General features: G+C 50.2%; 12 protein-coding genes and 1 non-coding gene across 13 annotated transcripts; 6 read left to right on the forward strand and 7 right to left on the reverse strand.

Annotated features, from left to right (window-relative positions):
* Window positions 1-7: 7 nt before the first annotated feature.
* Window positions 8-1,177, reverse strand: EDB91DRAFT_281260 (uncharacterized protein). The gene is made up of 3 exons (XM_041326703.1): window positions 474-1,177; window positions 214-415; window positions 8-150 (listed from the first exon to the last, which is right to left on the reverse strand). Exons 1-2 carry the CDS (start codon window positions 787-789, stop codon window positions 222-224), a joined length of 510 nt encoding a protein of 169 aa, XP_041183940.1. The 5' UTR covers window positions 790-1,177; the 3' UTR covers window positions 8-150; window positions 214-221.
* On the forward strand, window positions 777-1,385 carry EDB91DRAFT_281253 (NADH2 dehydrogenase). The gene is made up of 2 exons (XM_041326702.1): window positions 777-1,139; window positions 1,194-1,385. Exons 1-2 carry the CDS (start codon window positions 817-819, stop codon window positions 1,270-1,272), a joined length of 402 nt encoding a protein of 133 aa, XP_041183941.1. The 5' UTR covers window positions 777-816; the 3' UTR covers window positions 1,273-1,385.
* A 135-nt stretch (window positions 1,386-1,520) lies between these two features.
* On the reverse strand, window positions 1,521-2,627 carry EDB91DRAFT_1042957 (histidine phosphatase superfamily; the record flags this gene model as incomplete). The annotated part of the gene is made up of 7 exons (XM_041313032.1): window positions 1,521-1,601; window positions 1,655-2,118; window positions 2,173-2,238; window positions 2,285-2,366; window positions 2,417-2,468; window positions 2,520-2,550; window positions 2,597-2,627. 7 exons carry the CDS (start codon window positions 2,625-2,627, stop codon window positions 1,521-1,523), a joined length of 807 nt encoding a protein of 268 aa, XP_041183942.1.
* A 113-nt stretch (window positions 2,628-2,740) lies between these two features.
* EDB91DRAFT_t18 lies at window positions 2,741-2,830 on the reverse strand. Its single transcript has one exon. It is a non-coding gene; the product is annotated as a tRNA-Ser (tRNA).
* Window positions 2,831-2,981: 151 nt separating this feature from the next.
* Window positions 2,982-3,621, forward strand: EDB91DRAFT_1326132 (Sm-like ribonucleoprotein; the record flags this gene model as incomplete). Its single annotated transcript, XM_041325220.1, has 4 exons — window positions 2,982-3,036; window positions 3,139-3,207; window positions 3,283-3,398; window positions 3,451-3,621. 4 exons carry the CDS (start codon window positions 2,982-2,984, stop codon window positions 3,619-3,621), a joined length of 411 nt encoding a protein of 136 aa, XP_041183943.1.
* A 214-nt stretch (window positions 3,622-3,835) lies between these two features.
* On the reverse strand, window positions 3,836-8,489 carry EDB91DRAFT_1242429 (uncharacterized protein; the record flags this gene model as incomplete). The annotated part of the gene is made up of 7 exons (XM_041322180.1): window positions 3,836-4,079; window positions 4,131-4,609; window positions 4,635-4,780; window positions 4,833-4,924; window positions 4,981-5,246; window positions 5,302-8,130; window positions 8,178-8,489. 7 exons carry the CDS (start codon window positions 8,487-8,489, stop codon window positions 3,836-3,838), a joined length of 4,368 nt encoding a protein of 1,455 aa, XP_041183944.1.
* Window positions 8,490-9,054: 565 nt separating this feature from the next.
* On the forward strand, window positions 9,055-10,393 carry EDB91DRAFT_1233985 (uncharacterized protein; the record flags this gene model as incomplete). The annotated part of the gene is made up of 7 exons (XM_041321157.1): window positions 9,055-9,094; window positions 9,262-9,369; window positions 9,417-9,543; window positions 9,596-9,712; window positions 9,837-10,038; window positions 10,087-10,288; window positions 10,326-10,393. 7 exons carry the CDS (start codon window positions 9,055-9,057, stop codon window positions 10,391-10,393), a joined length of 864 nt encoding a protein of 287 aa, XP_041183945.1.
* Window positions 10,394-10,573: 180 nt separating this feature from the next.
* EDB91DRAFT_282396 (MEMO1 family) lies at window positions 10,574-12,761 on the reverse strand. Its single transcript, XM_041326706.1, has 10 exons — window positions 12,752-12,761; window positions 12,299-12,683; window positions 12,198-12,238; window positions 12,034-12,139; window positions 11,908-11,976; window positions 11,743-11,855; window positions 11,578-11,689; window positions 11,382-11,522; window positions 10,946-11,317; window positions 10,574-10,884 (listed from the first exon to the last, which is right to left on the reverse strand). Exons 2-10 carry the CDS (start codon window positions 12,379-12,381, stop codon window positions 10,875-10,877), a joined length of 1,047 nt encoding a protein of 348 aa, XP_041183946.1. The 5' UTR covers window positions 12,382-12,683; window positions 12,752-12,761; the 3' UTR covers window positions 10,574-10,874.
* EDB91DRAFT_1242432 (ribosomal protein L32e) lies at window positions 12,630-13,187 on the reverse strand (the record flags this gene model as incomplete). The annotated part of the gene is made up of 4 exons (XM_041322181.1): window positions 12,630-12,690; window positions 12,752-12,897; window positions 12,949-13,081; window positions 13,141-13,187. 4 exons carry the CDS (start codon window positions 13,185-13,187, stop codon window positions 12,630-12,632), a joined length of 387 nt encoding a protein of 128 aa, XP_041183947.1.
* A 1,388-nt stretch (window positions 13,188-14,575) lies between these two features.
* On the forward strand, window positions 14,576-16,918 carry EDB91DRAFT_282046 (kinase-like protein). The gene is made up of 4 exons (XM_041326704.1): window positions 14,576-15,556; window positions 15,614-16,103; window positions 16,155-16,272; window positions 16,324-16,918. The coding sequence occupies exons 1-4, from the start codon at window positions 14,753-14,755 to the stop codon at window positions 16,745-16,747; spliced, it is 1,836 nt and encodes a 611-aa protein (XP_041183948.1). The 5' UTR covers window positions 14,576-14,752; the 3' UTR covers window positions 16,748-16,918.
* Window positions 16,919-17,476: 558 nt separating this feature from the next.
* On the forward strand, window positions 17,477-19,222 carry EDB91DRAFT_1042760 (translation elongation factor EF-1 alpha; the record flags this gene model as incomplete). Its single annotated transcript, XM_041313019.1, has 8 exons — window positions 17,477-17,510; window positions 17,562-17,696; window positions 17,751-17,845; window positions 17,896-18,108; window positions 18,162-18,298; window positions 18,350-18,667; window positions 18,716-19,128; window positions 19,185-19,222. The coding sequence occupies 8 exons, from the start codon at window positions 17,477-17,479 to the stop codon at window positions 19,220-19,222; spliced, it is 1,383 nt and encodes a 460-aa protein (XP_041183949.1).
* Window positions 19,223-19,531: 309 nt separating this feature from the next.
* Window positions 19,532-20,952, reverse strand: EDB91DRAFT_1042953 (dienelactone hydrolase; the record flags this gene model as incomplete). Its single annotated transcript, XM_041313031.1, has 10 exons — window positions 19,532-19,708; window positions 19,760-19,831; window positions 19,881-19,898; window positions 19,956-20,096; window positions 20,149-20,157; window positions 20,215-20,243; window positions 20,294-20,354; window positions 20,446-20,516; window positions 20,574-20,704; window positions 20,834-20,952. 10 exons carry the CDS (start codon window positions 20,950-20,952, stop codon window positions 19,532-19,534), a joined length of 828 nt encoding a protein of 275 aa, XP_041183950.1.
* Window positions 20,953-21,539: 587 nt separating this feature from the next.
* On the forward strand, window positions 21,540-22,458 carry EDB91DRAFT_1042995 (uncharacterized protein; the record flags this gene model as incomplete). Its single annotated transcript, XM_041313035.1, has 3 exons — window positions 21,540-21,651; window positions 21,709-21,871; window positions 21,927-22,458. The coding sequence occupies 3 exons, from the start codon at window positions 21,540-21,542 to the stop codon at window positions 22,456-22,458; spliced, it is 807 nt and encodes a 268-aa protein (XP_041183951.1).
* Window positions 22,459-22,822: the final 364 nt, after the last annotated feature.

Raw genomic sequence — 22,822 nt, forward strand, 5'->3', positions numbered from 1 at the left:
AAGCGAACAGCTTGAATATGATGATTACGAGCTTGTCCTCGAGTAAGTACAGTGAATATCATCTACCCAACTAGCGTTGGGACCACGACATGGAGTCCAGCTAACGCTCAGAGCACCCGGACAGCTCCTAGTGTATAGAACGCGTAAATTCTGTCCAACGAGTTCGAGTGGATTAGAAGATGGGGACATGAAGGTCGGGAACAAGGGACATACAATGGAGATCACAAGTCTTTAGGGCCTTCAATCATGAACGGCGCCTTTCTCGTCGACCAGCTTCCTCCGCTTACACGTTTCGTCGTCTCTGTTGCCAATCTCTTAGCCTCCAGTCTAAAACGCGCCATTATTGAAGAATAGCATGATCTGCAAGCATGGTGTGCGAGCTTAGGCTCTCCGCACGCTGGACAGTTGACGATATCTTTAGCACAGTTCGTGAGTCGGGGGGAGGAAATGGATATAAAATTTTGAGGGCATACTCCGCTTGTCTTTGAGTCCCTTGTTTGCACTGCGCATGGACTTTCGCGAGTGAGAAATTTTACTCTTTGGAACTGCGAGGACGATGGGAGGGAGCAATTCAAGTAGAGACTGCAAGCCTGGCAGAGTCCAACTGAATGGTTTTTGCCGTAGCTCCAAGTTAGAAGCTAGGGAGGCAGCAATTGGCAAGTGCGTCCATGACGACCTGACCGCAGAAATAAAGGAGCGCGTTTGGTGTAGAGCTAATGAAGCCATGACGGTGTTGGAGGAGTTTTGTAACTTTTGATGACTTCTCGATTTGTACTCCGAATTCAGCATCAACACTCTTGCTAACCAGCAACCGTCATGTTCAGAATCACACGTCCGTTGCTGCAATCAGTCACTAAGAAGACGACTGGCATTGTTGGCCTTGCCGTCCACCAAAACCCGCTCCCAGAACTCTCAAACACATATAATTCGACGCTCAGCGTCCTTGCTTCAATACCACCGACCTCCGTCTACAGACAAGGCGTCGAGGCACTCACCAAACACAAACTCACCATTGTGCAGGGCGCAAATGGGGACATTGCGAGCGTAGAGAAGCAGCTGGATGAGGGGCAAATAGAGGAGTCGTTGGATATTGCTAAAGATGAGCTGAAGTTGGCCGAAAATATGCTTGAATGGAGGGCGTGCGTCCTGAACTTTTACATGGCTTTTTGCGCTTTTTGACTTTGATTCTTTAGTTGGGAGCCTCTAGAAGAGAAGCCATTGCCTGGTCAATGGGAGTACTTCGGCAATACATCGAGCCCGACATCGTCGTAGCGTCGTTCAACAGCTCGGGATTTGTCGGGCATAATTTCACACTGCTGGACCATGTCCAGTACGACGCGTTAATACTAGTCGTGGAGGGAGCTTTCGCAGGAGAACAAAATACATTGTTGATGACACCAATCTAGCCATCTTTCGAACATGCGACTGCGTGACGCTACCTATTCTTCTATCTGGTCTAACTTGTCAAAGGGAACGCCATCGTATATCCGGAATGATATTACTCTGAGAACCATATCATTTCACAGACTGCTGCGATGTATCTGCGGTCCACAATTATCTTCTTCTTCTTCCGTCCCGGGAACACCTTTGTCTGACACGACCTAATTCGCTTCGTCAGGGCATCGCTCAGATTTCCACTCGCTCGAACACTTACCTTGCCACCCGCAATCTGAATATCCTCCAGGCCCCAGTCCCTGGATGCACCTTCCTTTAGGTGGCTGCCTGAGGCCAAAGCCTTGACCTCCCAAGCTCCCAATTCACCCGATGCACTAGATTTACGAGAAAACTCGGAGATTGAGCAGCAGCCAACCCTCAAAGGAAGGTCTGGCTGCGCTAGCAAGCCTCGGCATAGCACGATGACAGTCGCAGCATGACTGACTAGTAGAATGTTTTTGTGCTTGCCACTGAAACGCCTTTCTATCTCCATAATGAGCAGATCTAATAAGCCGTTGGCGCGCTCATGCAAAGCTTCGACGTCCTCGCCTCTTCGTGAAGGATACCAGATCGACGACCACGAGGGGTCAATCTCTGAGAAATAGGTTTTCAGGACTGCAGCGGACGACGGTCTAGGATGCAAGCCAGTGCCAGGAGCGACAGGGGAGTACCATTCAGACAATCCTGTCATCACTGGCTATAATCTCATGAATATGATCGCTGCTCGAATTTGCCCACCATGTTCGACATAGATAGGCACTTCAAGAACTTGGGATGTCGGCTTGGAAGTTTGCAGACACCGATCTAAGGTGGCGGTATTAGCAGTACTTTTTAACTATGAGGTGCTCACAGTAAGGGGAAGATAATATGAGGGTGGGGCGCTTCTCTTCAGGAAGGGCTAGGAAGTATGATCCCAGCTCCTGCGCTTGAACCTAAGAATTATGCATGAATTGATCGTTCCCTGCAAACGGTCCGATGTTACCTCCCCAAAAGCGGCCAAGGGAGGATCTCTCGGAAGACCCGTAGGACTCGTCCTGTATGCAGCGTATTAAATTATAGCGATGTCACCGTCTTCATCCACTTACCAGTTCGTGTCGATCCAGTTCAATCTGAATCCTAGGCTCGGTGAATACAAGGTATAATGATTAAGAAATGCACTGACCATGTCTAGCGATGTAGATCGTCTCAATCATGCTCTAGCGGGTATACTTGACAAAATGTGGGGCTGAGTAGAAGTTGATCATGATACTAATAGCCGACAAGATCAAGCGGAGCAAAATGAAACTCGACCGAGATCGAAAAAATTCGCTGACAGCAGGATTTGAACCTACGCGGGCAATGCCCAAGTGATGATGTGTATTCAAATCACTCGCCTTAACGACTCGGCCATATCAGCTTGTATTCTGCTCATAAACAGAACCTCATCACCCCGAAACAACAACAAGGATATCAAGTAACTTCAAATCTTAGTTTCGTCCCTTTCGTCTCTCCTTACATCTTGTCGTACTTATTCGCTGCCTGGGAGCAGCATTCTAGCTACCTCCATTATGGATTCTCTAATCCCATTCACGACGTCGGGATCACTGGTAGATTGCGTGGACAGTACGTCTACACAGTCAACTGCACGGCACCATTCGACCTGAAGCCTCCATAATCACTTTACCCCCCCGTTGATAATATTATGCACTCTTTCGCCCGTCCCAGGAAAGATGTTGGTCGTCCTCAGAGACGGGCGAAAATTACACGGTGTACTACGGTCTTATGATCAATTCGGTGAGTTCGTTTTCGTTAGCATGCGATGGATAGTCTACTGACATCCCTATCCGTTTAAACCCGCTCGTTTTTCAGCTAACCTCGTCCTCGAAGATACAGTCGAGCGAATATACCACGGTAAAGCATTTGCAGAACACTGGCACGGCCTCTTTCTCATACGCGGAGAGAACGTTGTGTTGCTTGGCGAAATTGTACGTATTTCAGCGCGTGCAGCGGATGCATCCACGTTGATGTCTCTCACAGGATCTCGATCAGGAGGATGATGTGCCACTACAACAGGTGGATTATTCCGTCCTTGACCCATATCATAAGAGGGATATCGCACATAAGAAGGCGCGCGAAGATTTCAAATCAAAGGTCTTATATGAGCAGAAAGGGTTCTGCAAGGAGGGTGGCGAGGGCGATGGCTACTGATGGACTATCGTACTGTTTATTCATTCCTCATGCATAGCGCCTATGGGCGTATTGGTTTATTGAGTCCGTCTAGCATATATGTGATATCACTCAGTAAAGGCCAGGGCTACAAGAAAATACGAAAACATCGTCAGGGACTGCAAGAAAGCGAAAGGAGCACGTCAAAAACTGACAGCAAACAAAAAAATGTCATAGAAATACAGTGCAGCGTGAATTACGATTTCTTCTTTTTCCCCTTTTCCGCAGCCTCCCCGTTAATCCGAGGCTTGCTAGAGCCATTAAGTGGCGAATCTGCAAGCGAGGGCTTGGGCGGCGCCTGAGAGGCATTCGTTGACGGTGGATATAATATATCTTCGATTCCTTTCCTTATTTCGCGTTCACGAGTGGTGAGGGTCGAGAGGATTGTTTCCTTCGTTTCTTTATCGAAAGCAACCTCGGCAGCGCGTAATTTTTGCCACCTGAGTCACAGTCAGATCCGCGAAGTCAAAATGCATAACATCAATGCTCACCCTGAATGCCGCTCACACTTTTTCTTCCCTGTACACCACCACTCTCCATGACTCGTCGTAACACCATCCACCTGCATGGCATCGTCCGTCGCTTCCTCCTTCGCCTTCTCCTCATAGCTCTCCAAAACCTCCGCACCAAAATCATCCCACTCCTCCTCACCGAAACAAAGCCTTTGATCCCACCCGCACTCATCCTCCCTGTCCGCACGCTCAGACGCAAGTTTCACAAGCTTCTCCCTCCACAATACCATATCCATCTCATGCTTCATCGTCTCGCGCTCCCTCACCACATTCTCGAGGCGCGTATTCAGGCATGCAATTTCACGGTTCGCCTTGCGCTTCTGTGTGGATACAGGCGCAGGGGAGGGCTTTCTGTCGATCTCCATCGTCACGTCCGCGCACACGACGACGCCCTCGCGCTTTTCCGCGTTCTTGACGCTTTCCCAAAGCAGGTCACGTTTGCCACCGCTGCGCTCCCACTGCGAAATACGCATCTGCATGTACTTGATGCCACATTCGTCGGAGCAGTATTTGGAGAAAGCGCCTCGAGAAGGGTTTGTGGCATGCATTCGGCGACAATGGGTCTGTATGCTTCAACCCGAAAAAGCAGCGGCGCTTATACGTCGTCTGAAGGTGCAAGTGAGCATTACCTGTAACAAAGAAATAAACAAGTTGAATCCCTGCATGACACTGATGACGCACTTTGCATGCATGGCGGACAGATAAATTGATCCACAAGATCAACCTCTAGATCGGGCATGCTGACGCACTGCGTATGATACCACTCGTCACATCTACACCACATCTCTATCAGCTCCACTCTTGAAAGATAGAAATGAGGAATACTCACCGATCGCATGCGATCATGACTCGATCTTCGTCGTATCGTGTTTTGCACACGCAGTACAGCTTATCGTCCTCCCTGTCACTGTCCTCGTCTTCAGGTTCTTCCTTTGCGTCCACAGGCATCACAGACGCAGAGCGTGACCGTGAGGCGGCAGCATGCTTCGCAAAGAGACTGTTTTTGAGAACATCTTTCGGTGTTGGATCCTTGGCTTTTGTCTTTGGAGGAGGTTTTGTACGTGGTTTCGGTGGTGGTTTCGGTTTCGGGGCGGGCTATGACACGAATCAATAAATTGTCTGATAACCGCAAAACAAAACAAAACATCACCTTGGGAGCTGTCACGCCTTTCTTCTTCCCGGCCTTTGCTGGCTCCTTCTTTTTTGCAGGGACAGCGGGAGGAGGCATGACCTCGTCATCTGGAGGTGACGGGCGTGACGGAGAAGGCGACGGTTTGGGTTTTGGACGTGAGGCTTTGTGATGTGATGATGGGCGATCTTCAATGAGACTCAAGAGCTCCTCGTCTACATCCATAGAAGAGGGGTCGGGCTTGTGTGGGGGAGACTGGGAAGCGGGGGATGGTCGAGCAGGAGACACGCGAGTGGAAGATGGATGTATAGGGGATGGTGGAGATACAGAACCTTCCACGGGAGTGGGGGCAGTGGCGTGGACGGGAGAAGGCACGCGCATCTCCTGCTCCTCTACCTTACTTGGTGAGGGAGGCGGGAGCGATGGAGAATGTACCTTTGCCTTGCCACGATACATTGGAGGCAAGTTGCGCTCCGCGCTGTCATCGCTTGCCGGGGGAGATCGTTCGATAGCCGGGGAACCGGATGTAGAGGCAGGTAGGGTTGGGACGTCATGAGATGGTGATTGCCGCGAATCGTGGGGATGCTCGTCATTGTGGACCTCGCCTTCAGCATTGTCTGGAACCATGTCCACGTCCTCATCTTGTTGGAGCTCGTCCAGTTGCATCTGCTCAAGCTGCTGTCGCCGTTCGAGTTCTTGCTGTTGTTGAAGCGCAAGCTCTTCTTGTTGTCGTCGTAGGGCTTCCTCGCGTTGTTTCCACTGGAGTTCTTCCCGTTGACGCTGTTCCTCTCGTTGTAGCTGCTCTTCCCGTTGGCGCTGCTCCTCTGCGAGTTGTTGGAGTTCAAGCTCCTCCCGGTGCTTGCGTTCGAGGTCCTCCCGTTGCTTACGTTCAGCCTCTTCGTCCAGCCGCAATCGCTCGGCTGCTTCTCGCTGGTGGCGTTCAGCTTCCTCCAATTGTTTGCGTTCGAGCTCTGCACGCTGGCGCTCGGTCTCCTCTTTCTGCCTGCGTTCAGTTTCCTCTCGCTGCGCCTGCCGTTCGAGCTCCTCGAGACGTTTGCGCTCGAGGTCCTCCCGCTCTTTCCTCTCAGCCTGTTCACGCAGTTTGCGCGCGCGATCTTCCTCCAGAAGTTTGCGTGCCTCTTCTCGCTGCTTGAGCACCGCCTCCTCTCGCTGCTGGTAGAGCATGACCTCGCGCTGCATGCGCTCGATATCTTCTTGGCGTTTCCGCTCTTCTTCGAGGCGGCGCCGTTCGCGTTCGACCCGTTGACGGTGCTCAAGTTCAGCACGCTCTGCTTCTGCGCGTTGGCGTAGCTCAGTCTCGGCACGCTGACGCTCTGCTTCTGCAGCACGACGTCGATCTTCCTCCCGACGTCGGCATTCGGCTTCTTCTTCCTGTCTTCGGCGTTCAACCTCCTCTTCTTGTCGTCGACGCTCAGCCTCTTCTTCCTGTCGTCTGTGCTCAAGTTCTTCTTCCGCTCTCCGTTTCTCGAGCTTTTCTTGACGGCGTCGCTTCTCAATTTCCTCTTCCTGCCGCTTGCGAATGAGTTCTTCCTGCTGGCGCTGCTCGGCTTCTGCACGAATGCGTTCAGCCTTCAGCCGGGTTTCTTCTTCTTCGCGTCTCCTTGCCTCCGCCTCCCTCTCGAGTTTCACTATCTCTTCCCGACGGCGCTGTTCCTGGCGCAACTCTGCCTGTCGAGCAGCAGCCTCTTCTTGTTGTCGAAGGATCTCCTCGCCCTGCCAGCGCTCTAGCTCTTGGCGCTGCAACTCACGCTCAATCTCCTGTCTCCTCGCCTCTTGCTGGCGCAACAATTCCTGGTCACGTTGTCTCATCAGCTGTTCGAGGTATTGAGGGTTCATGTCGTCTGGGTGGAGGGGATCACGGGTGCGGTGCATGGAAGAATCACGTTTGGGACGATGTGAGGATGACTGGAGATGTAAGGATCTCTCCCGTTTCTGGCGCTGGGGTTCATCGCGAGGAGAGTGATGCGATGATTCTCGTCGGCCGCGCATCTCTTCTACTTTCTTTGCACCAGCTTCTTCTTGTGCGCGGAGAATATCCTCTCCTTGCCAGCGCTCAAGTTCTTGTTGTCGAAGGATCTCTTCACGCTGTCTAAGCATGGCGAGTTCTGTAGGGTGGCGCTGACGGATCTCGTTTTCCGGACGCTGGCGGAGGTCGTGTTCTTGTCGTTGGCGGATCTCGAGTTCTTGCCTGTGGCGGTCCTCGCGGTGATCTAGTACAGGATCATGCTGGCGATACTCTTCCCTTATCCGTGGCTCATCATGCCTGAGGACTGTACGGACATCGTCACGCCTTCTCACATCATCGACCTCTTCTTCATCCCATACTGCTCTGGCTAGACGGGGGACGTCAGAACGCATTGCAGCGTATACGATAGGGGACATTCGTGTAGGGACGACAGGGGAATGTCGGGCGGGGGGTGGCAGAATTGGAGATCGATGTACGGGTGCAGGCTGATAATGCGGGGGCGTTATTCCGGGACCTGACAAGGGTATATTCAGGGGAGATGCTAGATGGGGCATTCCGGGGCCTGTGAGACTAGAGCTGAGAGCGCTAGCAGTTGGGCTTGGGGCTGAACGGATGGAAGAGAGAGTTGGGTGGTGTGGTGATGGAGAGCGTGAGTCGCGGATTCTCTTGTGTGGACGAGGTGAGTCATCTTTGTATGCGTATGGATAAGCGCGGGAAGGAGGGTGGACAATGTTAACTGGGCTACTTGATTCGCTGGCAGAGGAACCTGCACTAATGCGCCTACGTTCTTCAGATGCAGCATGGACTAGTGCGTCAAGGCCCGTGCGTGGATGAGACATGTATGAAGGTGGATATGGTGCAGCCTGTATAGGATAAGAGTTAGAGACACAACAAGTTCAAAGATACGCACTAGAGGAGAAGATGTAGAAGATGAACGAACTCGGTGTTCTGGACGAGGATTGAGTAGAGCGTTTACTGAAGAAGAAGAATTAGGTCTAGTAGTAGGATGGTGTAATAGAGCATCGATAGTTCTTGGTGGCATTGGGGGAAGAGTTGGAGAAATGTCGCGTGGTTGAATATGCATGCTCTGTGCGTGTTTGCCACGAAGATGTGGTGCTAGTATAACAGGTGAACTTGGACCGAGCTGGTCGTCGTTGTCATCGTCGTCGTCGTTGTTGTTGTCGTCGCAGAGCAATGATGAAATATCCATTCTTCTTGACATTGTAGTCTTGTCGTGAGAGGCGTTATCTTAGTTCACCCGGGGTATAATATAGTCTCGGATCAAAAGAATCATTGATATTTTAATTGTACAACGAGACATTGCGATATCGTCCAAACAGCGACCACGAACAGTCACCACTACGAACGCAGCGCACCCAAGTCCCATCACTATATTTCTTTCAATCTTCAGCCCATTATTGACGGTCTCAAGGTCCTCGTTCTACACCATCCAAATTAAAGGCGGGCAGTACTCGTCGAGATGCTTTTCAAGGCTATAAAAATCATTAATATCGATGTATCAAACGACGACGACGAAACGAACTGACCTGTGGTTATAAGCGTTAATCTTTTAAAACAAAGAGGTCAAGGGTTTTTATACTTACCACGTGTTATCAACTGTATAGCCGCTTCTTTGTGGCTTACGAAGACCCCAATTCACTTTTACGGGGTCTTCACATCCAATCATCTACTACTACTCGCCAAGTCCAATCTATTAGGACCCCCCAACAACAACAACAACAAAAAAAGTCACGTCTGACTGATCCTCAAAACGGCCCCGTCAAACTATGTCGGTGGCCACAAGAAACCCCTTTGCACTCTTGGACGGTATGTTATCATAACTATATCTCAAACTCCTCAACTTCATCTTCATCTTTTTCCCATACCCACCTAATAGAGACCCCATCCCGGCCATCTACACCTCCTCCTCCTGCTGATAAGGCTCCTCCCCCCGCCCAATCACAACAAGACCCGTGGAACTCGTGGACGTGGAGGCCCTGCCTCTCGTGGTGGTCGCTACTACCAACGTGGCGCTGCTCCTGCACCCGCTACCCCTCCAACTGATGACCAGCCACCTGCCCCAGAGCCAAAGCAAAGGCGATGTGAGTCTCATCTCTTGTTTACTATCCATATCGCTCATATGTATCAGTCGACGGTGAGCGCAGGGAAGGCCGTGGTGATGGCCGTGGCAGAGGCCGCGGTCGCGGTGGCGATCGTGGTGGTGATCGTGGTGGCCGTGGTCGTCCATTCGACAGGCACAGTGCCACCGGAAAGACGTAAGTCCCCCCCCCTCCCATCTACTTCATCCCCCTCATCCCTTTCACATAGCGACTCTGACAAAAAACTCCACAACGGCTGGGGTGGCGACGATGGAGAAACAGAGCGCAAAACCGAGGAAGCTGCCACAATCGACGCAGCTGCTGACGCTACTGGCGCTCTAAATGAGTGGGCTGCCCCCGCAGCTGACGCTCCTGCAGACTGACTGGGCTGCCCCTGCAGGTGACGCCCCTGCAGATGGCTGGGCTGCTCCCGCAGCAGCGGAAGGCGCTGAAAAGCCTTCAGGTGAAAGGCGTGAAAGGCGCGGTGACAGGGAGGAAGAGGAAGATGACACCCTCACCCTCGACCAGTACCTCGCACAGCAGCGTGAAAAGGAAAACGCACTTGTCCCCAAGTTGGAAGTCAGAAAGCCCAACGATGGTGTCGATGATGATGTCTTCAAGGGCGCTGCCCCAATTACGAAGAAGGAGGATTTGGAGTATTTCGCTGCAAAGGTCAGTTTCTTTCTTCTCCCTCTCAATCCTCATCTCACCCATCTCCAGACCAAATCCGCCCCCAAGGCCCGCACCAAGAAGGACGAAAAGGTCTTTATCGAAATCGAAGCTCGCTTCGAACGCCCAAACCGTGGTGGTCGCGGCGGGCGTGGTGGAGACAGGGGTGGCGACCGGGGGAGTCGTGGAGATAGGGGGGGTCGTGGTCGTGGCAGCGGACGCGGTCGCGGCGGCGCGAACGGTTTCCCTACACGTGCAGCTGCCTGTCAACGTGGACGACGAAACCGCAGTTCCCCTCACTGTCGTAGGAAACATAATGGGTTTCGAAGATGCAGAATGTCTCGATGGCTTGATTTAATTGTACTGACTGACGCAGATGCTGATACACCCGCTCCGTATACATATCATTTTTCGTGTTTTGACTACGTCTGTTTTTGTTCTTTCTCTCTTTCTTCTCTCTGTTTCACGAGGTTCATGTCAGTATTTGAATGATGCCATGATGCATACATGAAAGCTGGGTGTGATTGGAAATTCCCCGCGACAGTGAGATTATTCAGAATCTTGGACCTGCACACGTCGACATCATCCAATAAAAAATTCCGCTCTAATCAATCTCCACCCGAAATTTGCCGATGAGGTATAAAACCCCCCCACTCAGTCATACAACCTCATGCCCCATTCTAGTCTCGCAGACGCGTGTGGCCGTCTAGGAGAACTTCCTCAGGGCTGAGAGCGACTCATACTAGCGCGTCGTGTCTGCCTGTGTTTTCTTGCCGCCATGTAGACCATGGTTCCGCAGTCTGAACCCAGCGCTAGGACAGAGCTAGCCGTGCATGTAGTCAAAGATTGCTTGTTGTTCGCCGTGTGTTATACATTGCCTGTTATTTCATCCCTCTAAAAAGTGACATACGCACTTGCATAACTCACGCTCCAATCATCAAACGACACACACTGACTGCTCTGCTCATAGCGCACCCATTTCATTTTCGCCTGCTTGCCTTTCTCCTCCAGTGCACCCAACGCACCCATCAACACCCCGATCGGATGTCGTCCACAAATCGTATTATGCGTGCGCTCTAGGTACGCGACAAAGTTGGCATGAGCGCTGGACGCGGGAGATTGAGCAAGGATGTTCATCGCTTCGTGGTCGAGATCTGAAATAGACGCGTGGATGGGCCGAGAGGGAGAGGGGCGAGGACCGCTACGGCGTAAATTAACCCCCGGCACATCGCTAGGGATCGTCTCGGGATAATAAAAAGTGTATCCATAGTTCGAGTGGCCCCTATACACGCATCAGCCATCAGCCATCAACCAAACACGCCATACATCAATCAACCAAAACACACCAATGGCAAAAATCAGAAGAAATCACAAAGATCGTATCCTCCCTCTCAAGATACGGCGCCAAAATCTTTCCATACTCTTCTTCCTGCTCCCGATCGATAGCCCCGACCATGATCGGCACGATCTTGATATTATCGATGCACCTGCGAACCTGACTCGAAACGGACGAGGGGAGGGTATAGATGGGGCGTGGCTTACCCCTCGAAGATTTTGTATACGTAGGGCAGGTGCATCTCGATACTGTGCTCGCCTTGGTCCCTGCGTGGTTGGAGGTATTCGAATTGTTTGGTGTCATAGAGTTCTTGGATGACTGTTTCGTGGGGTTAGATCCGTAAGGTAGTTGGTTTATGGGACAGGATGTACCTTCTCTGTCTAATTTGAGACTGCCCAGCGGCGTCTCATAGGTCTCGCATTTCGATAGCGCACATCCACCGAGATGGAAAGCGTGCGATGGGCCTAGAATGAACACTCGGGAGCTGATGGCAGAGCATCTCATCAAAGATATTGATTGGGGATAAAGGCACTCACATTCCAGCAGTTGATATGCTCTTGTACGCCCAAGCAGCTGCACGGCCAGAGTAGAAGTACCCAGCGTGGCTAGTGGTTCACCGGATCTACCTCAGGAGTATAGAGGAGACGGTAATGAGAACTTACGGAGCGATAATCGCTTTGCACCCTGTAACGGGTGGTGCAAAGTCGTCCTCATCGGTAGGTTTAACGCCAGCCAACCAGTTCGAGAGCTCGGTATCGAGAGTGTCCCCTGTTATTTGAGAGAAGATATGTAGTGCTTAGATGATCTAGTGGACGGAGCAACGAACCGTCTGCTGAATACCACGACTTGGCAGCAAATACAGCTGGTCTGTTGGACGTGTTTGGTTAGCTATGAGCGTACACAGCAAGCGTAGATATTGTGTCATGCCTGGATTTGAGGGACATGTTGGGTGGTTCAGGTGGAGATGAAGGAGTGCTTCGATCAATGAGCGATGTGAACGCGTGCCACATTAGGCAATCTCAGTTTATCAACCTGACGCGCAACAAAAGGAGAGAAAGGAAGATGAAATCAACACGTCCAGATAACAGGAATAGCCCAATATCCTCAAGTGACCGATCGCGATCTTACAGAGATATCACCAGCATAAAAGATGAGCCGATACAACATTCAGCCTGAAGCATGCTTGCATGTCGATTATCTCCAGCATAAGAAATGGATACATGTGAATGGCGTGAATGAGACAAACGACAACAACAAATCACTCTTCCGACCGCAGCCGTGCTGCAGAGTTCGTCACCTTCACTCCAAGAGCCTTTGCTCTAAAACCAAAAGGCATCAGAATCTCAAAGCACACAAGACCGCAAAGTAGTCAAGACTCACCGCTCAAGAATGATATTACGGTTGCGGCTGCTGACATTGTGTGCGATCTCAGCAGCATAGCTTTTGTTGTGCATGAGGAGGAGGTCGACTTCCTTGACGTTGCTGACGAGGAATTTCTTGAGGCCGTTGGGGAGAAGGTGACGGGTCTAACCAGAAACATAAGTATATTCATCAAGCAGCGAAGAAGCCTCTCATACCTTCTTGTTGCTCCCGTAACCAATCTTGGGCATGGCAATCTGCCCCTTGAACCGACGCCTCACTCTGTTGTCAATACCCTTTGGTTTCCGCCATGCCTCCTTGACGCTGTGGTAACGATCGGACTGGTGGCGCCTGTGTTCGAGAAAATGAGTTCTGGCTTATGAACAGAGGTGCTGATGCTTCGTACGCACTTGAAATGCTTGGTGCGCTTCTTGACGATGGGGATCTTGATGGCCATTGCGGTCTGGAAGGAGCGGTTAGCGGTTGAAGTTCAGCAGATGTAGGTGTGAAGAATTTATATGGGGCAACCACATCAACACATCCAAGTACGAATCCAACCATCCATCGGGTTGTATTGGCTCAAATTCTTCAGAACCGAGTATTATCGACATTGGACTGTGCTGTGGACCTGTTCGATACCGGCATAAAGAGACTCACCCGCGAGTTTTGGATTTTAGGAACGACGGCTTACTCGTCCACTAGATTCTACTCACTGGCAGTATTGGCTCCAAATAGAACCAAACAACGAGCGGTGGCTGTGCTCAAATGTATGTGCGCAGTAACTAGTAATTGCTTGTTCAAACGTTCACAACTTAGTCATGCACTTTTCTTGCTCTCTGCCATTTCTCTGAAGCAGAGATGTTTTTCACCATCACTGTCGACTATAAAAGACGCCTAGCTTCAACCGAATCACACGTTCTCCTAGTCTCCCAATAGACAGACCCAATAGAAGGAATGCGTTCCTTCGCTATGATGACAGTTCCCCGCGGATGCAACTATAGAATGCATTGGCGGGTCACATGAAACAAACTGGCTGCAACTTTTCAGCCAGATCCAGAGGGTCGTTGTCTGTGAAAGGTCGGATCTTTCCCTTGCGTCTAGTACAGCTATGTTCTTCTCACGTATTCAAGAGCCCGAGGGTCCTCTTAGCCCCGCCACAAACGTTCCATCGTTGAAAAAATCACTTGATACTGGCGAGCGTCCATGTGCACCAGCGGCTTGTTGATTTGCTAAAGTGTGAGAATGAGTTTTTGGGGTGTCTTAAAACGAGAATAACGAGGAGAAATGAAGAAACCGTCTCAGAATAAATCCTCATATGCGAATATCTCTGGCACCGGCAATGAGTCACTACTCTCATGTCAAGCACCTTTAACGCTGCCATTCCATTCTTCAAATTCGTGCAGGCAAACAACTTGAACTTGTACAAGACTGCGGCCCTGAGGGCGCTGCGGCGCTAGGAGATATGCAATGAATTCTGTGCGTCGCAATGCAGGAAATCAGCTCCAAGTCACAGCAACCAACACCTACATTGAGACGTGGCACTACCGCGATGAGTCTCATTTACTGATGGTTAATGAATATACTGCAGAAGCGGAAGTCTGAGGTCGTCATGGGTGGAGTGTGCATTCAGTGCGCAAGTAGCCACCACGCCGCTTTCGTATTATAAGTTGCTGGCAGATTGTCATCCCATGGACTCGTTTGGCAGTTTGGATCCGTCTCGTATTCATCAAGTACATACCTGTTTACGAATGTTGTTCAACCTGCCTACGTACTGCCACGGGTCACTGAGGCAAGGTGATTGTATGACAATGTGGACCATGGGGACGGTACACGCGTACGGGGCCGGAGAAGTGGCTATAACTGTAAGCGTGAGACATTATCGGCAGTGTTTTAGTGGATGACTGCCACCCCGCGCTATACATAAAGTAACTTGATCAAGTGATTTTGGGGAACTCACTTCGTTTCTCATCCTTGCGCACTCGTGTCTTGGAAGGATTCGCTCTGGCTCCCTTGCATAAATTCATGCTCGCTGCAGCCGCTGTCGATCTTGTCTTCGACGAAGATGATTGGCTATCCCCAGCCCCCCCTTTGCTGTACAGGTCAACAAGTATCGGAAATAGTTGGGGGGTCACCTCGATAGGTCGCGGCTTTGATTGGTCTGTGAAAGATGATGACAAAGTCGATGTCATATCACAACCTCAATGTCCATTAGAGAAGAAGCCACCAAATATTTCACAGGATCTTCCAAAGCGCGAAGACTCTAATAAGCCCGCAATGGCTACCCGACCATCTCTATTGGTTTCCCCAGTTTCTGTCCGACTACTTTCTGAAGCCCAATTTTCTTCTCTCGGCCATGGACCCGTGACGATATCTCCATCTGCATCTACTCCCAACCTAACGGACTCTCCGATCTCGGACTATCCGTCTCGTTCACTGTCGCGCTTGTCTTTACATTCAGCAACTCCTCTTCAGCCGAACGTATCTGAAGCTCATCGTCCGCCACTTCCCCGTTCTCCTACCCTACCACGACCCCGAAGGAGGTCTTCACAGCAGCGTGTCTCACTCATCGCAGGACGCGTTTTGATAGCGCCAATAGAGCCGCCTTCACCGCCTCCTATGATGCCCCAAATTCTCCATCGATCAGAAAGCACCGGAAGTCTTTTGCGCTCCGTTGCGAGTACTGGTCCTCCGACTCCCGCTCGTGAAGCCGCCTCATTACCCGATGTCAGGACTATATCAGACTTTTTCATCGAGGGTGAGATCGGCCGAGGGGCATACGGCCTCGTCAAAAGAGTACGCGAATACAAAACAGATGGATCTCTTGGGGTGAGATTTTATCCACCAGATTTCCATTTTGATTCATGTGGCTGATAACGGGACAAGCCACCATTAGTCTTGAAACAAATAATCAAGTCTCGCATCCTTGCTGACTGTTGGAAACGACATCCACGGTTTGGCACGATACCCATAGAAATATTCGTTATGTCTGTAATATCATCGACGTCGTACACCCTGCCCGCGATACGGCCATGGGATCCGTCACGGCATCGGCCTTCAACTCGAATCGATGGGGAAACAGAATGCTCGCAGCCTGATTGCGCTTGTGTACATCGCGATGGAAGGTGGGAAGAGGGAAAAGAAGTTAAAGGACATCCAAATATCTGCCCTCTGCTGGATTTCTTCGAAGACAACCACTATTATTATCTTGTCCTACCGTCTTCCACGCCTGAACAGAAATTGGACGAGTCGCCTCCTCCAACAGATCTATTTGACCTTGTCGAGGCCTATCCTCAAGGTCTTCCGCCCTTTGACGTTCGCAGCTATCTTGGACAGCTTGCAGATGCTCTATGTTTCCTGCACTCTCATGGGATAGGTCGGTAGTTCGTCTCCAGAATATCTGGATGATATGCTAATTTATTATCAGTTCATCGAGACATAAAGGACGAGAATGTTGTCCTTGGGCCAGTTGGTAAATGCATCTTGATAGACTTCGGAAGTTCGGGACTCGTGAAGAAGAATGGATGGGATACATTCAGTGGGACGTAAGTTTTCCTAGGCGCCTTCTTTTCAGTGCATTCGCTTACCTGATCAAGATTGGACTATGCGGGCCCTGAAATACTTCGCGGGGAGCGGTATTACGGGAAGGAGCAAGATGTATGGGCGTTTGGCATTGTGGCGTACGTCCTTCTTGTAGGAGAATGCCCCTTCGTTACGGCAGCTGAAGCACAAGAGGGGTTGACCTCACCGTTCGCCAACGCGTCTATTGCGCTGGATGAGCGGTGCGGTGATGATAAGGAGAAAGAAGGAGAAGAGGATGATGGTGGTGGAGCAGCAGGAGATGCTGCAGCCCTTGTCAGGGCTTGCTTGCAAGTAGACGTGGGTGCGAGACCTACGTTTGAGAGCATTCTCCAGTGCCGATTTCTGAAAGGGGGAAAGGGTTGGGGGATGGAGCTGCCCATTGGCAATCATCAGCACATATCTCCACAACCGAGCGCATTTCCAGCGCGTGTCACTTGATCGAAGGTAATGAGGCAATCGTTTTGTCAGACACTTACTGATCCTCATGATGATCTGTTCGGATTCTCATAATTGATTGGCCTGTTGACCTTGATCTATCTTTGCTCTCCGAAATCTCTCCTTTTACGTCATTTCTTTTTATCACAATCCATCAGCATCGATCTGCCATGAGGTAGCCACACACTAATCTGTTTCAACTAGCTAGCGCACATTGTCATCGATAGGATGTAGCACATCGTAGCCTCAGTGATTAATCCACTACATCCAGTCATATCTGCGAAGGTATCAAATTGATCAGATGTGGATCTGCCTTGTTCACCAAGGAGTCAGCAGCAGTGCGACATGACTCGGCCAGTCCGGCGCCATGCGGCCGGTGCCGAGCGGAGTCACGGCGGCATATCAAATCATCAGATCGATAAAAATTTTCCTTTGGGAAGGTATAACTATCAGCGGAATCAACAGGCTCTCTCTTTCTTTCATACCACCACATCCCCTTCCTCTCTGTTTTTTTTCTCTTTCTGTACACTTAAGTGAGTCCTTTTTCTTTACCGATCTTCCAAAAGATCCTGGTTACTTGCGCGTTGCACGCACCGATGTTCTTATCATCATCGTGCACTGCCATTCTGCGACCTTCCACCATCTGGTCTCCGATTTCAATGATTATTACCGATCTATATGTTTGAAGGATCATCTACTAACGATCGCCCCATCGAACAGAAATCCTTCAAAATGGGAAAGGAAAAGATTCACGTTAACGTTGTCGGTGTGTATCTCATCATATCTACAACTGACTCACTGATCTAATCAATCGCAGTCATCGGTCACGTCGATTCCGGTAAATCAACCACCACCGGTCACTTGATCTACAAGTGCGGTGGTATCGACAAGCGTACCATCGAAAAGTTCGAAAAGGAAGCTGCTGAGCTCGGCAAGGGTTCCTTCAAATATGGTGAGCAAACTTGATAATCTACATCTGAGTAACGTAACTGATAACGATCTTTAGCATGGGTGCTCGACAAGCTAAAGGCTGAGCGTGAGCGTGGTATCACGATCGATATCGCTCTCTGGAAATTCGAGACCCCCAAATACATGGTTACCGTAGGTATCTGATGGCTCTCCGAGTGACATTCACTGAAGCATTTGATCAGGTCATTGACGCCCCAGGACACCGTGATTTCATCAAGAACATGATTACCGGTACCTCCCAGGCTGACTGCGCTGTCCTCATCATTGCCGGTGGTACTGGTGAGTTCGAGGCTGGTATCTCCAAGGACGGTCAGACCCGTGAGCACGCCCTCTTGGCGTTCACTCTCGGTGTCCGTCAGCTCATCGTTGCCGTCAACAAGATGGACACCACTAAGGTCAGAGGCACTGACGTAGTTCGAACAATTTATGCACTAACACTCGAATTCAGTGGAGCGAGGACCGTTTCAACGAAATTATCAAGGAAACCTCTACCTTCATTAAGAAGGTCGGCTACAACCCCAAGGCCGTTGCATTCGTTCCCATCTCTGGCTGGCACGGCGACAACATGTTGGAGGAGTCCCCCAAGTCAGTTTCATTTGTGTTCCTGTGATCGATCCCTGCTTACGTCTTGCACAGCATGCCATGGTTCAAGGGCTGGACCAAGGAGACCAAGGCTGGTGTTGTCAAGGGCAAGACCCTCCTCGATGCCATTGATGCTATCGAACCTCCTGTCCGTCCTTCCGACAAGCCTCTTCGTCTTCCCCTTCAGGATGTCTACAAGATCGGTGGTATCGGTACTGTGCCCGTCGGTCGTGTCGAGACTGGTGTTATCAAGGCCGGCATGGTTGTTACCTTCGCTCCTTCGAACGTGACTACTGAAGTCAAGTCCGTTGAAATGCACCACGAGCAACTTGTTGAGGGTCTTCCCGGAGACAACGTCGGTTTCAACGTCAAGTGCGCATTTATTATTTTTATTCTATTTTTATGCTAATAAGTCTTCAGGAACGTTTCGGTCAAGGATATTCGTCGTGGCAACGTTGCTTCCGACTCTAAGAACGACCCCGCTAAGGAAGCTGCTTCCTTCAACGCTCAGGTCATTGTCCTCAACCACCCCGGTCAGATCGGTGCTGGTTACGCTCCAGTGCTTGACTGTCACACCGCCCACATTGCTTGCAAGTTCGCTGAGTTGATCGAGAAGATCGACCGTCGGAGTGGAAAGTCCCTTGAGCAGGCGCCCAAGTTCGTCAAGTCTGGTGATGCTTGCATTGTCAAGCTTGTTCCCTCCAAGCCCATGTGTGTCGAGTCCTATAACGAATACCCACCTCTTGGTCGTTTTGCCGTCCGTGACATGAGGCAGACTGTTGCTGTCGGTGTCATCAAGTCGGTCGACAAGACTGACAAGTCTGGCGGCAAGGGTAAGTTCACCAGGCTAATCTTTCGACGGACACACTTGCTAACTAGTACTCTCCAGTGACGAAGTCTGCGGAGAAGGCCACCAAGAAGAAGTAATAGATGTAGAACTGCCGTATCCATATTCTTTCTTTCCGGCTTTCTGCTTTCTGCTGACTCTGGTGCCACGCATATACGGTATTCATACCATCAATGTGTTTACTATCATCATTTGTATGCACGATTAACGAAGCTGGCAGCAAGGTCATGACCAGTGGCCTCGCTCGCCTGTTTACTAATGTCGCGGAGGTGTTGTCTCGAATAAGAACGACGTGGCCTAATTGTATCAATATTTTTCGTCGTCATCTACTCTGCATCGCTTTAAGCTTTGGGAATGAATATTTCTTGCGTACGATGTTTATCACTGATCTAGCATACATGCTCCACTTCCTCTCTTTCCCCGACTTTGGGCCCGAGATCTCTTCCGATGGTTCTCTCAAATACTTCCATCATGAACATAAACATGGACCGCGTGAGGGCAGCGTCCCATCGACCTTTCGAAGTTTCATCTCTGATGAATGCGTGCTGCGCCTGCACTTCCAGAAACTGCATTTGTGGTAAACATTCTAGAAATGCACGATAAATCATGTAACCTACAGAGCAGGTCACATCGGCATCCTCAAGAGTCTTGCGGATGAGATCACGACCTTCGCGAGGGACATGTGTGTCCTGCCGGCTCTAAGCATCAGTACACCTCCTGTCCTAACGCTCCACGCACCTGTTTCCCGAAGATCATCTACAAAAAGCTTCAGCACTGCCACTTACTGTCCTCCGCACTTGGAAATAAACATACCACAAGTTCACCTTTGCCTGTCATATCTCCCTTGTAAACACGCGCAAGAGAGTCATCGTTCTTGCCTTTGCCGAGAGTTGCACTGTGAACATCGGTCGCGAAGAAGCACACCGTGGATAGTACACGGGGATCGAAAGCAGCCTTCACGAGGGTCAGCGAAAATTACTGGCAGTGACGTCGCTCTGTTACTCACCCGAAATGCCTATGGTCTACGTGTTGAAGGATCACTGCACGCAAGAGCAGTAGCTGACAGACGCACCAAGTGTCCTCCCAAGCACATCCCTGTCGCTGAGTAACATTGTTAATCAGGTAGGTTGATGCAAGGATCGTCGACATACCTGCAATGCGACCGTTGCAGTTTGGTAATGAAACTAGAAGGTCTATGGAGAGCGTAGCATCCTAGATCACGCTTGATGTTTAGAAGTCTATCGATATCAGCACCAGGCGGCTGACCTCGTTGTACGCGGCTATTTCTTTCTCGATCTGACACGGGAGTAGGTGAGAATGCAGACCGTCGTGATATAAAGAAGTTTGCCTTATATTTATTCCCCCTATCAGTCCCTGATATTGACTGTAATAAGTAACGAATAGCAAGATGACGACGTGAACGAGGCGGACCTTCGTTGTCATACGGAATTGCCTCTGGTCCCTGAAACTCGTGGTAGCTCGAAGGGCAAGCGACCACATATCCCTGACTCGCGATCTTACCAGCAAACCTTTCCACTGGCCCAGTCACTTGATAGATTTCACTAACAGATGTGAACAATCATGCGTGAGTTCGCCGCGCCCGGACTCATGCACACCTGAAGCATACAACGCCTGTTGTCGTTCGCAAGCACTGGATCAGTTGCACAATATGAGCGATCATAGTATGCAACTTACCGGGAAACTTTGCTTGGGGATAGTTTGGGACAACAGGAGCAACCACAAAGATACGGATTGGACGTCCGTTATCGAGTTTGCTGGGTACGTCGTGGAATGTTTTGGTGATGAGCATGGTTGTAGGAACTTGGAAGTTGTTCTGCAACTCGGTGGTGGTTTATATCTTCAGGCAGGCTGGGAAAACTATTCAACCCATGATCGATCTGGTGTGTGAAGCAAGTCTAATAAGAGCTATCAGAAGGTCTTCCTTCGGCTGGCTAGGGGAGACTAGATAAGGGCGGGTTTGAAGTCTTTGAAGACAATTCTTCAGCGTCTCAGTCCTCATCCTGTTTGCATTGAACTTCATCCTCTTCAGCCTACACATCAAAGGGAGGTGTAAGACTTTCGAATTCTATGGGCCCATCAACCGTTGTGAATCGTACATCTAAAAAAGTCGAACCGGTCAAAACAAGTTTTCAACAGAAGCCTGTGTATGTAGCCGAGCGCCTAGCGTCGCCTAAGTACTTCTCCACCAATGAGAGCGCACGCTAATGGCTGAAGAAAGTTTCAAACGTGAACGTAAACTAGGCCATCTCTCAGATGTATTGTGCCTGGAGTGGCAGACGAACGTGCGATCATCGATGAGAAGTCGCTTCAAATCGTGAGCCTGACGCCGCTTCATCCTCTCACCCCATTTATTTGCACGATAAGCAGCCTGCAGTCATGGTAGAAGCTGATGCACGTATTAGGTTGTATGAGCCTTCCGATGACAAACTGGTCAAGTTCAGCATCGGGAAGGCTTCAATGGAGGGTCTCGCAGTCGCTAATCAAAGTGGTGCGTGTCATCCTTTAGTAACGGCTTCCCCGCGATGTTGATCAAATCATCTCATAGCCTGTTTCCACCCATTCACGCTGAGTGCTTGGGTGGCCTTATCATGCATTATGATCCAACTGCTCGACTGGTGGCCTAAACCAGAGTATGGGCTACTTGGGTATTTACCACCTCTTCCAGCCTTTGGATGTTGGGGAGCTGTTATGCTGTACCTCATAGATTGGTATGTCGATGTTCACCCAGTGCAGAAATAACCGCTCAGTAATTCAACTTGATAGGTTCAATCGCCCGCAATTCGAAGATGCGTCCATGGATTTGTTGCGAAGACCAGATGTTGCGGACATTGCAAAACATTATCAGCGGTCTCCCTCCTCAGGCTTTTTCATCCTTGAATATTCCGGAAAGTTTGTTGGTCTCATAGCTATCGACGCGTCCAAGGACTCTCAGTCGCAAGATACGCTGATGGATAAGAAAAAGTTATCTTCTTCGCTGCCTGCGAAGAAGTCTCAAGGAACATCATCCGTCGCTACAATCCGTCACTTCTACATCGACGAGCCGTATAGAAAAGCAGGAATTCAAGAGGACTTGCTCGCACACGCTGTACAACATGCATTCAAAGCGGATAGCGCAGTCAAAGAGATCAAGGCGACCACGACTTCCCTGATAGCTTATTCTCAAAAGTGCATCCGCGACGCCGGGTTTGCGTTGGAAAAGCCTCTTGGCAAGTTGGGTGTTTATGGGTGGAAGCTTGACCTAGTCGTTCTCCGGAGGGCATATTGGGAGAAACAAGCTGCCGGAACCGTGTTATAATGCCTATTGTGCATAATGTTGCAGTAGCTTACTGCTTGGACTTGAGTAGTTTTGAATTATATGATGTTGATGCCACCTGGACTCACTACAAAGAGAGAAGATGTCCCTACTCTCTTCTATCGCCAGCAACCAACTCAGGAGGGTCCAAACCACCGACCAGCTGACACCGTTCGAATATTCCTGACGGAAGCAGGCAAACATGATTGTCAAAGCGCTATGGGAATGTACAGGCATTAATAGGTATGAATGCACAAAGCAGAGAAGATGAATTGATGCTCATATCGGATGGGGTTTTGTCGTCGGCAGATTCTGCGGCGCTATTGACGTCAAGATCAGCTGGTAACTTTGGAACCAAGTCCTGGCG

The sequence above is a fragment of the Suillus paluster genome, assembly GCF_016628075.1.
Source record: "Suillus paluster strain FC165 chromosome Unknown EDB91scaffold_2, whole genome shotgun sequence".
Lineage (NCBI taxonomy): Eukaryota > Fungi > Basidiomycota > Agaricomycetes > Boletales > Suillaceae > Suillus > Suillus paluster.